The following is a 12,669-nucleotide window of genomic DNA, read 5'->3' as shown; positions in this document are numbered from 1 at the left end:
AGACAAAATCTCCCCAAAAACCCAAACTCTTGTCAAGACAACACACAATAGAGAAGGATCTAACAAGTCCAGTGTTTATCCTGGAGGAGTGAGGGGTTGATAGCCCACATCTGACACCCCAATGCCTGGGATCTGCACTGTAGAGATGAGCCTTCCAAAGTCTACCTTTTTAAAAAACCAAAGGGACTAACATCCAAGAGATTCAAAGCACTATAGGAAACAGATTCCCTTTTTAAAGGGCCTCTTGGAGCACTGGGGTGGCTCAAGTGGTTGAGTGTCCAACTCTTGACTTTGACTTAGGGTTGTGGGCTTGAGCCCCACATCAGGCTCCAACTCTCAGTAGGGAGTCTGCTTGAGATTTCTCTCTCTGCGCACCCCCACCATGCTCTCTTTCTAAAAGAGAGAAAGTTTTTAAAAGTTTTTAAAAAATAAAAAAGGGAGGTGGGGCAATATGGCGGAAGAGTAGGATCCCCAAGTCACCTGTCCCCACCAAATTACCTAGATAACATCAAATAATCCTGAAAACCTACGAATTCGGCCTGAGATTTAAAGAGAGAACAGCTGGAATGCTACAGTGAGAAGAGTTCACACTTCTATCAAGGTAGAAAGATGGGGGAAAAAAGAAAAGAAGAAACAAAAGGCATCCAAGGGGGAGGGGCCCAGCGAGGAGCCAGGCTAAGGCCTGGGCGAGTGACCCCAGGGCAGGAAAGCCCCGGACCAGAGGAGCAGGAGCTTCACCAATCTTCCGGGTGGGAAAGATGCTCGCAGGGAGTTAGAGCAGGACCCCAGGAGGGGCGGGGATGCCCTCAGGCTCCCAGGAACACTAACAGAGCACCTGCAGCCCAGGGAGAGCGCGCCACACCCCGTGGCTGAGCTCCCTAAAGGGCTGCAGCGCGCTCACAGCTGGATCCGGGAGCAGCTCAGAGGGGCTCGGGCAGAGGCTCCGCGGAGAGGGGCTGCAAGGTCGGGAGCACGAATCCAACAGCGGAGGCCCGGGAGCACAGGGCGCCGGGGACACAGACCAGGATCTGGCCTCCCCCGGGACAGGCAGAGGCCGGGAGGGCCCAGGACAGCAAGGACGCTCTTGCCACCAGGCGACCCCAAGCTGAGCAGATCAGCGGCCCCGCCCCTGGAGCATCCAGGCCCCTGCAGGCTGAGAGCTCTGTAGTTACTGCAAGAGCTGAATCGAGGGCTCCAGAGCTGGCCGCCTCCACTGTGGTTGTTCCTCCTGGGGCCTCACAGGGTAAACAACCCCCATTGAGCCCTGCACCAGGCAGGGGGCAGAGCAGCTCCCCCAAGTGCTAACACCTGAAAATCAGACAAAATATGCCCCTCCCCCAGAAGATCAGATAGACAGACAAGTTCCAGGGGAAGTCAAGGGACTTAAAGTATACAGAATCAGAAGATCCTCCACCGTGCTTTATTTTTTTTTTTTTTTGCTTTTTGATTTCTGTTTGCTTCCCCCCGCCGTTTTCTTCTTTCTCTTTTTATTCTCTTTACCTTTTTTCTTCCTTTTTGCTTTTTTCTTTTTCTCTTTTCTTTCCTTCTTTCTCTCCTCTCTTTTTCTCCTTTTCCCAATACAACTTGTTTTTGGACACGCTGCACTGAGAAAAATGACTAGAAGGAAAAACTCCCCTCAAAAGAAAGAATCAGAAACAGATCTCTCTACCACAGAGTTACAAAATCAGGATTACAATTCAATGTCAGAAAGCCAATTCACAAGCACTATTATAAAGCTACTGCTGGCTCTAGAAAAAAGAATAAAGGACTCAAGAGACTTCATGACTGCAGAATTTAGATCTAATCAGGCAGAAATTAAAAATCAATTGAATGAGATGCAATCCAAACTAGAAGTCCTAACGATGAGGGTTAACGAGGTGGAAGAACGAGTGAGTGATATAGAAGACAAGTTGATGGCAAAGAGGGAAACTGAGGAAAAAAGAGACAAACAATTAAAAGACCATGAGGATAGATTAAGGTAAATAAATGACAGCCTGAGGAAGAAAAACCCACGTTTAATTGGAGTTCCCGAGGGCACCAAAAGGGACAGAGGTCCAGAATATGTATTTGAACAAATCATAGCTGAAAACTTTCCTAATCTGGGAAGGGAAACAGGCATTCAGATCCAGGAAATAGAGAGATCCCCCCCCTAAAATCAATAAAAACCGTTCAACACCTCGACATTTAATAGTGAAGCTTGCAAATTCCAAAGATAAAGAGAAGATCCTTAAAGCAGCAAGAGACAAGAGATCCCTAATGTATATGGGGAGAAATATCAGATTAACAGCAGACCTCACCACAGAGACCTGGCAGGCCAGAAAGGGCTGGCAGGATATATTCAGGGTTCTAAATGAGAAAAACATGCAGCCAAGAATACTTTAGCCAGCAAGGCTCTCATTCAGAATAGGAGAGATAAATAGCTTCCAAGACAGGCAGGAACTGAAAGAATATGTGACCTCCAAACAAGCTCTGCAAGAAATTTTAAGGGGGACTCTCAAAATTCCCCTTTAAGAAGAAGTCCAATGGAACATTCCACAAAAAACAGGGACTGAATAGGTATCATGATGACACTAAACTCATATCGTTCAATAGTAACTCTGAATGTCAATGGGCTTCATGACCCCATCAAAAGGCGCAGGGTTTCAAACTGGATAAAAAAGCAGGACCCATCTATTTGCTGCCTACAAGAGACTCATTTTAGACAGAAGGACACCTACACCCTGAAAATAAAAGGCTGGAGAACGATGTACATTCAAATGGTCCTCAAAAGAAAGCAGGGGTAGCTATCCTTATATCAAATAAACTAAAATTTACCCTAAAGACTGTAGTGAGAAATGAAGAGGGACACTATATCATACTTAACGGTTCTATCCAACAAGAGGACTTAACAATCATCAATATATATGCCCCGAATGTGGGAGCTGCCAAATATTTAAATCAATTAATAACCAAAGTTAAGACATACTTAGATAATAAGACACTTATACTTGGTGACTTCAATCTAGCGCTTTCTATAATCGACAGGTATTCTAAACAAAACATCTCCAAAGAAACAAGAGCTTTAAATGATACAATGGACCAGATGGATTTAACACATGCATACAGAACTTTACATACAAACCCAACTGAATACATATTCCTCTCAAGTGCACATGGAACTTTCTCCAGAATAGACCACATACTGGGTCACAAATCAGGTCTTAACCGATACCAAAAGAATGGGATCTTCCTCTGCGTATTTTCAGACTATAAAGCTTTGAAATTAGAACTAAATCACAAGAAGTTTGGAAGGATTTGAAACACGTGGAGGTTAAGGAACATCCTGCTAAAGATGAAAGGGTTAACCAGGAAATTAGAGAAGAATTAAAAAAAATCATGGAAACTAATGAGAATGAAGATACAACCGTTCAAAATCTGTGGGACAGCAAAAGCAGTCCTGAGGGGGAAATACATCGCAATACAAGCATCCATTCAAAAACTGGAAGGAAAAAAGCTAACCTTCCACCTAAAGGAGCTAGAGAAAAGACAGCAAATATATCCTACACCCAGCAGAAGAAGAAAATAAAGACTCGAGCAGATCTCAATGAAATGAGACCAGAAGAACTGTGGAACAGATCAACAAAACAAGGAGTTGGTTCTTTGAACAAATTAGTAAGATAAATAAACCATTAGCCAGCCTTATTAAAAAGAAGAGAGAGAAGACTCAAATTAATAAAATAATGAATGAGAAAGGAGATCACCACCAACACCAAGGAAATATAAACGATTTTTAAAACATATTATGAGCAGCTATACGCCAATAAATTAGGTAATCTAGAAGAAATGGACGCATTTCTGGAAAACCACAAACTACCCAAACTGGAACAGGAAAAAATAGAAAACCTGCACAGGCCAATAACCATGGAGGAAATTGAAGCAATCATCAAAAACCTCCCAAGACACAAAAGTCCAGGGCCAGATTGATTCCCGGGGGGAATTCTATCAAACGTTTAAAGAACACTACCTATTCTACTAAAGCTGTTCACAAAGATAGAAAGAGATGGAATACTTCCACTCGTACTACGAGGCCAGCATCACCTTAATTCCAAAATCAGACAAAGACCCCACCAAAAAGGAGAATTATAGACCAATATCCCTGATGAACATGGATTCAAATATTCTCAGCAAGATACTAGCGAATAGGATCCAACAGTACCTTAAGATTATTCACTGTGACGAAGTGAGATTTATCCCCGGGATGCAAGGCTGGTTCAACACTCGTAAAACAATCAATGTGATTTATCATATAAGCAAGAGAAAAAAACAAGAACCATATGATCCTCTCTATAGATGCAGAGAAAGCATTTGACAAAATACAGCATCCATTCCTGATCAAAACTCTTCAGAGGGGAGGGATAGAGGGAACATTCCTCGACATCTTAAAAGCCATCTATGAAAAGCCCACAGCAAATATCATTCTCAATGGGGGAACACTGGGAGCCTTTCCCGGAAGATCAGGAACACGACAGGGATGTCCACTCTCACCAATACTATTCAACATAGTACTAGAAGTCATAGCCTCAGCAATCAGGCAACAAAAAGAAATAAAAGAAATTCAAATTGGCAAAGAAGAAGTCAAACTCTCCCTCTTCGCAGATGACATGATACTATACATAGAAAACCCAAAAGCCTTCACCCCAAGATAGCTTGAACTCATACAGCAATTCGGCAGCATGGCAGGATACAAAATCAATGCCCAGAAATCAGTGGCATTTCTATACACTAACAGTGAGACTGAAGAAAGAGAAATTAAAGAGTCCATCCCATTTATAGTTGCACCCAAAAAGATAAGATACCTAGGAATAAACCAAACCAAAGAGGTAAAGGATCTATACCCTAAAAAGTATAGAACAGTTCTGAAAGAAATTGAGGAAGACACAAAGAGATGGAAAAATATTCCATAGTCATGGATTGGAAGAATTAATATTGTGAAAATGTCAATGCTCCCCAGGGCAATTTACACATTTAATGCAATCCCTATCAAAATACCATGGACTTTCTTCATAGAGTTGGAACAAATCATCTTAAGATTTGTGTGGAATCATAAAAAACCCCGAATAGCCAGGGGAATATTGAAAAAGAAAGCCAGACAGGGGCATCACGATGCCATATTTCAAGTAGTACTATAAAGCTGTGATCATCAAGACAGTGTGGTACTGGCACAAAAACAGACACATAGATCAATGGAACAGAATAGAGAATCCAGAAGTGGACCCTCAACTTTATCGTCAACTAATATTCGACAAAGCAGGAAAGACTATCCACTGGAAAAAAGTCTTTTCAATAAATGGTGCTGGGAAAATTGGACAGCCACATGCAGAAGAATGAAACTAGACCATTGTCTTACACCATACACAAAGATAAACTCAAAATGGATGAAAGATCTAAATGGGAGACATGAATCCATCAAAATCCTAAAGGAGAACACAGGCAACACCCTTTTTGAACTCGGCCACAGCAAATTCTTGCAAGATACATTCAGGAAGGCAAGAGAAACAAAAGCAAAAATGAACTATTGAAACTTCATCAAGATAAGAAGCTTTTGCACAGCAAAAGAAACAGTCAACAAAACTCAAAGACAACCTACAGAATGGGATAAGATATTTGCAAATGATGTATCAGATAAAGGGCTAGTATCCAAGATCTTATTAAACTCAACAGCCAAGAAACAAACAATCCAATCATGAAATGGGCAAAATACATAAACAGAAATTTCACCAAAGAAGACATACACATGGCCAACAAGCACAGGAGAAAATGCTCTGCATCACTTGCCATCAGGGAAATACAAATCAAAACCACAATGAGATACCACCTCACACCAGTGAGAATGGCAAAAATTAACATGACAGGAAACAACAAATGTTGGAGAGGATGTGGAGAAAGGGGAACCCTCTTGCTTGCACTTTTGGTGGGAGTGTGAACTCGTGCAGCCACTCTGCAAAACTGTGTGGAGGTTACTCAAAGAGTTAAAAATAGATCTGCCCTACAACCCAGCAATTGCACTGCTGGGGATTTACCCCAAAGATATAGATGCAATGAAGCGGCAGGACACCTGCACCCCAATGTTTATAGCAGCAATGTCCACAATAGCCTAACTGTGGAAGGAGCCTCAGTGTCCATCATAAGATGAATAGATAAGGAAGATGTGAGATATATATATATATATATACACACACACACACACACATGCAGACACACACACGCACACACACACACAAAATGGAATATTACTAAGCCATTAGAAACGACAAATACCCACCATTTGCTTCAACATGGATAGAACTGGAGGGTATTATGCTGAGTGAAGCAAGTCAATTGGAGAACGACAAACATTATATGGTCTCATTCATTTGGGGAATATAAAAAATATGAAAGGGAATAAAGGGGAAAGGAGAAAAAACGAATGGGAAATATCAGTGAGGGTGACAGAACATAAAAGACACCTAACTCTGGGAAATGAACAAGGGGTGGTGGAAAGGGTGGCGGGCAGGGGATTGGGGTGACTGGGTGTTGGGTACTGAGGGGGGCACTTGACAGGATGAGCACTGGGTGTTATGCTATATGTTGGCAAATTGAACTCCAATAAAAAATATACAAATAAAAGAAAAGAAACTAAGTATGTACTATATTTTGGCTAATTGAATTTAAATTTAGAAAAAGAATGAAAAATAAATTAAAAATAAAATGTATTGTGGAATAAAATAAATAAGGAATTCCATGTATTTTATAATTAGTAAATAGCACAAATTTTTTTTTAATTCAGAAATATGTAAACGCAGCTATGCAGGACCATGCTACCTAGTCTCCTACCTAGATTTTCAGCTTTTTAAGGATGAGTGTGTCAAAGTATGCTTAAAATCATCACTCTAAGATTAATAAAGAGAGAAAACTGAGAGTTAGCATGTAGGGAACTGACTATCACAGACTTCAAATGAAAATTAATAAAAGTCTACCCAGTGCTTATAACACTTCCTCATATACATACAAGAGGAAGTCAGGAAAAAAAAACTTTTGTTAAATGAATACTACTTTATGCATATTCAGTTTGGCAATGTATTGTTAACTTTTATGCTCTCTGGCCTACAACTCTGTATCTAGAAGTTTATTTCAAGGAAATATTTATAGCCGTACATAAAGATTTATCTACCAAGTGTTTCATTGAAGCACTAATTATAATACCATAATAATTGGAAATATCCTAAATTTCTTTTTTTTAAGGATTTTATTTATTTATTCATAGAGACAGAGAGAGAGGCAGAGACACAGGCAGAGGGAGAAGCAGGCACCATACAGAGAGCCAGACGTGGGACTTAATCCCGGGTCTCCAGGATCACGCCCTGGGCTGCTGGCGGCACTAAATGGCTGCGCCACCGGGGCTGCCCGAAATATTCTAAATTTCAAAAAAATTATGGAAGTTTTATTTTTGATAATGGTATATTCATACAACCAAATATTTATGGCACCATTAAAAATTCTAATATCATCCAAATAGTTAGTGGTGGACTCAGGATTCAGATTCAGATTTATATACATTTCTCTAACCATGCCGGTAAACCTTAGGGGTGAATTGAGGCTGGAAAAGATAAAAAGTGCAATGGTGAACAAAGCACTGGATGAGGGGCTGCTGGTAGCAGTGTAGTCTTGCTACCAAGACTTGTTATGCATTTGGCTGGGGTGGGTATCCGGGTTTCTGGGCTCCTGGAGTCAGAGGAGGAAGATGAGTTCTACCAGATGTCACATGGGGGTATCACAAAGGAACTGAGAAATAAACGAGGATCAAAGGCAAAAGCACCAGTCAGACAGAGGATTAGGGGGACTCTGACTTTGACATCCACAAAAGGAATGAACCATCCAGTGACAGAGAAGTGGAAGAGCGAAGAAGGAAGTGCCCAGTAGTCACCAAAGCATATAAGGAACTTCTCAAGATCTTGAGACCTCAAAAAGTCAGTACTCCAGCTAGTAACTCTCAGAAGGCCTGATAAAAGAAGGAACTGCTGCCACTATGAACTAGAAGAAAATGGCTCTGACAGAAATTCCATGTGTCCGTCTACAACTAAGCATACATGACAGACATTCCTTTGGGTACTGGAGAGGCAGTGAAAGGGTCCACATTGTGAGTGGCCACTGACCCATGAAGAGCTGCTCAGAGAGGCCAGGATCACAGAGGAGCTCAACTTACATTCACTTGAAATATATGAGCAGCTCCAGGTTGACAAAAAGCAGCAGGTGCATAAGAAGCAGATGTGCCCTGGGCCCATAATATCATTCAGTGGCAGTGCTACCTGTTGAGGAGCCAGGCCCTAAAGAAAAGAACATGAATATGGAAGGACTGCTTGCTCCCACAGCTTCTGCACTGACTCCCCATGCCAGCATTGGACCTATCAACCCTCCTCCTCATTGCTCCTATACCTTCACCATTTTCAGTGACGATGTGACAATCAAGGGAAGAAAGGTTTCCCCAAGAGTAGCCCTGAAAGGTCCCTGTTTGGGAGGTCTGCCTTGTGACGCACTGCTAAGCCCTGTACTGGGACCCTGTCACAGACATCCCCTACACCACTGCTCAAACCTTTAAGATCACCCATGAGGCCTACAAGTAGAACACCACTGCCCATGGATTGCCACACACTTGCTTCAGCACTTCCCAAGCCTCTCCCTGGTTCTGGACCCCAATCCTTGCACCAGAAAATTGCTATCAAATAACGAGATGTTTGATCTTCAGAAACCTCTTTCCTGCCCTGACCTGGGGCTCCAAATGTTCCCCCTCCTTTCCCTGCTTCTCCCCTTCGTAATCTCTGAGCTTCGCCCAGCCCTTTTCTATATCTCTTTCCCCCAGTTCCTCCTTGTTCTGTTTTTTAATCTAATAAAAGAAAAAGATCCCCTTAAAAAAAGTACAATGGTGAATAGAATCAATAGCCACAATTAGGTATCAACAATCTGGTACGATAGACTAGATCAATAAGATTCAAGTTATAGAGGCATAATTGTACCTGTAATGGAGTAAAAAAAGTCCATATACGTAAGTACAGACTGGAAAATGACAGAGCTTACCGATAGCCCATATAAAGAGGTTTAATTAATTTTAGAGAACTCCAAGTTCACTATGTCATTGTTAAAATCTGATTATAAGCAAGGCTAATTATAAGGACATTCAAACAAATATATTTGTATTTGTATATTTGTATTGCTCAGGCAGTATTAATGGAAATATATTATCTAGAACAAGAGAAGTCAGAATCTTACTTTATCCTACAGTCATCTGAAAAAAACATTAACCATTCTAAACATGATTGGCAAAGAATGGCCATTATAGTGCAAGAACTCTAAGTTATGACATATAAGGGTTAAAGCTACTAATATCTAGGATGCAAGATCACTTAAGGTGTAACTGATATTTGAAGAGTTGTTTTGTGGAAGAGTGATGAGAATTTTTCTATATGGTACCAATGCCAAGAGATACAAGGCCAAAGGATAGAACTTATTAATGAGACGGGTTTGTGTTTGACATAAAAGAAGGACCTTAAATTGAATGAGAACTGCTAGAAGATGGATGGACTACCTTAGGTACCTTTATCCAGAGTTTTATTGTTATAGAAGATAAATAGCGGCCAGCCCCGGTGGCTTAGCGGTTTAGCGCCGCCTTCAGCCCAGGGCATGAACCTGCAGAGCCGGGATCTAGTCCCAGGTCAGGCTCCCTGCATGGAACCTGCTTCTCCCTCTGCCTGTGTCTCTCTCTTGTTCTCTCTCTCTCTCTCCCTCTGCCTGTGTGTGTGTGTCTCTCTCTGTCTCTCATGAATAAATAAAATCTTAAAAGAAGATAAATAGCCATTAAGTGTGCCTCTTGTAGAGGTGACTACAGTGCCATACAGAAGGCTGACCTAGAAAACATTTAAGGTGATTTTCAAAGCTGAGGTCTTAATGAATTTCTTAAACTAAGGTTTTCTTTTTTTTTAAGATTTATTTATTCATGAGACACAGAGAGAGAGAGAGAGGCAGAGACACAGGCAGAAAGAGAAGCAGGCCCCTTGCAGGGAGCCTGATGTGGGAGTGGATCCCGGAATTCCAGGATCATGCCCTGGGCCAAAGTCAGACGCTCAACCACAGAGCCACCCAGGCATCCCTTAAACCAAGGTTTTCAAATATTAGGTGTACTTGTATAAATTTGCCAAGAAGAAAAATCAGACTGCTTTTAAGTACTAAAATTCTGTACTACTAACTGATTATCCACTAAGAAAAATCACTATTTTTTTTACAATGGAGTTAGAATTTTAGCTGTTTGATTTAAATATAATAAATACAATGTTTATTTTGACACACTCCACAACTATTTTTTCAACTTATAAAGTATGCCTAACAAATACTTCTATTTCTGATGAAGAGAGATAAATAAGAAAAAAAAAGCACTCATGGCTTTTGCATCATATTTATATTATACAAAATTCACAAACTTTTGTAGATGAATTACCTGCTCTGGTTTTACAAGCTGCTTTTTGTATTCTTCTTTAGCCGCATGCACAGTTATAGATGCACATATCAGACCTGCAGGTACGGTTGTCAGCTTTCCCATCTAAGAAAGATATATCAAAAAGATATTTTTAATTGAAAAGCTCCCCATCCTCCATTTCCTGATACATTTTGGGAGTATCCAAGCAGCACTATGGGTTTTATTGAAAGTATAAAAAAACTCAAGCACTCCAAATTGCTACATACATTTTTAGAGTATAATTCCTAAAATTCTCTTATCTTAGATGGTAAAGTTTTATTTTTATTAGTTAACTGTCTATTCATACGGAATATACCAATAACATAATTACCAAGAAGAAGTGAATACAAAATTTGAGGGATGAAGTATGATAGATCATGGTATTCACTCAGTACACAAATATATGGCTCAGTGCTTCGAATATATCAGTAAACAAAACAAAGAATCTTGCTCTTATGGAGATGACATTCTAATAGAGCACAGACAGGCAATAAACACAATAGATACATTAATATACTACAAATTGATAAATGCTATGGAGAAACTAAAAGAGAAGTGTGATCTGGAATACTAATGATTCAAGTTGTGTCCTGAAATACAATTTATATTTATATTATTTATAAAAATAATTTCCTTCCATTGCAAATCCTTTGTTCCTAACCTTTCAAAGCATTCCTTTTAAAAAAAAAATTTATTTAGTGGACAGCCCTGGTGGCTCAGCGGTTTAGCGCCACCTTCAGCCCAGGGCATGATCCTGGAGACCCGGGATCTAGTCCCACGTCAGGCTCCCTGCATGGAACCTGCTTCTCCCTCTGCCTGTGTCTCTGCCTCTCTCTCTCTGTGTGTCTCTAATGAATAAATAAATAAAATCTTTTAAAGATTTTTAAATTTTTTATTGGAGTTTGATTTGCCAACATATAGTATAACACCCAGTGCTCATCCCATCAAGTGCCCCACTCAGTGCCCGTCACCCAGTCACCCCATCACCCTTCCCACCTCCCCCTCCACTACCCCTTGTTCATTTCCCAGACTTAGGTGTCTCTCATGTTGTCACCCTCTCTGATATTTCCCACTCATTTTTCCTCCTTTCCCCTTTATTCCCTTTCACTATCTTTTATATTCCTTTTTACGAATCTCACACTTAATCTAAAGCCAAAGTGAATTTTGTTTTGGATGTAACTTGATCTAGATTAAGAATGCAGGAAAGAGGCACCTGGGTGGCAGAGTTGGTTAAGTAACAACTCTTGGTTTGGCTAAGGTCGTGATCTCAGTGTTGTGACATCAAGCCTGGTGTCAGGCTCTGCACTGAGCACGGAGTCTGCTTGAGAGTCTTTCCCTCTCCTTCTGCCCTTCCTGCTTATGCTCTCTTTCTCTCTCTCTAAAATAAATACATAATTTTTTTAAAAAAGAATGCAGGAAAATCACTGGCTCTAAGAACAAAGTGCTCCAGTGTTCATTCAGGTATCAAAATAATCCCCAAAGATTATCCATTTAAGGCCAAATGAAAAGTTTTCCAGAGAACAAATATTTTAAGAGCTTGATTTTTTACAGAAGAAAGGATGCTTGCTGAAATCAACAAAGGACATCCAGAGGAAGAGAGGTCTCTTTGGCTTACACAAAAGGGAAAGTATACAAGAACTGGAAGAAATACTAGCCAAAGGACACTAAATGTTCTCTATTAACAGTGATAGTGCCTATACTTCATTTCTGACACTTCTTCAATATTTCCTGAGCAGAATAAGGGAAGCTACAGCCACTAGTTAGGCTTTTCCTCTTTAAGCCAGGCATGACTCTGATTGAGGCTGAGACTCCAGACAGGGTAAAATGAAAATGCAGTACTAATAAAAATTTTGTTCACTGTTATTTTCCCTTCAAGCCTCTCCCTCTGGTACATATGTCAGCATCACAGAATAATTTATCTAGGCCTGCCTTCCCAAAAGACATCACTTTTGATTTCTTCTACTTGGTATTCAGTAATAAGATTTCTACATCATATCTATGTCATTTTTCAATAAAAAATTATTAAAACTAAGGCCATCAAGGATGCTTTCCCATACAACTGAGAAATTTTGTTCATGTATCTCTGAAGTGATTAAAGAATGTCAATTCTCACATTTAAAAGCTATTTTAAAAATACATGATTAGAT

The 12,669-nt window shown here is 40.4% G+C and overlaps 1 protein-coding gene and 1 pseudogene across 12 annotated transcripts in view; one reads left to right on the top strand and one right to left on the bottom strand.

The window, feature by feature from the left end:
• The window catches only part of APOOL (apolipoprotein O like), a 240,886-nt gene that overhangs the window by 199,671 nt on the left and 28,546 nt on the right, over nucleotides 1-12,669 (bottom strand). For 11 of the 12 annotated variants that reach the window (XM_049107860.1, XM_049107868.1, XM_025431843.3 and 8 more), the window contains one exon: nucleotides 10,505-10,606. The exons of the other annotated variant lie outside the window; for it this stretch is intronic. In XM_049107860.1, the coding sequence (XP_048963817.1) occupies nucleotides 10,505-10,606 (102 nt within the window). The remainder of the gene's footprint in view (nucleotides 1-10,504; nucleotides 10,607-12,669) is intronic. 12 annotated transcript variants of the gene reach the window in all.
• On the top strand, nucleotides 7,702-8,797 carry LOC112649063 (vacuolar protein sorting-associated protein 72 homolog; annotated as a pseudogene).

This window comes from Canis lupus, chromosome X (assembly GCF_003254725.2).
Source record: "Canis lupus dingo isolate Sandy chromosome X, ASM325472v2, whole genome shotgun sequence".
NCBI lineage: Eukaryota > Metazoa > Chordata > Mammalia > Carnivora > Canidae > Canis > Canis lupus.
The sequence above is the reverse complement of the archived record's forward strand: the minus strand, read 5'-3'. Positions and strand labels throughout refer to the sequence as shown.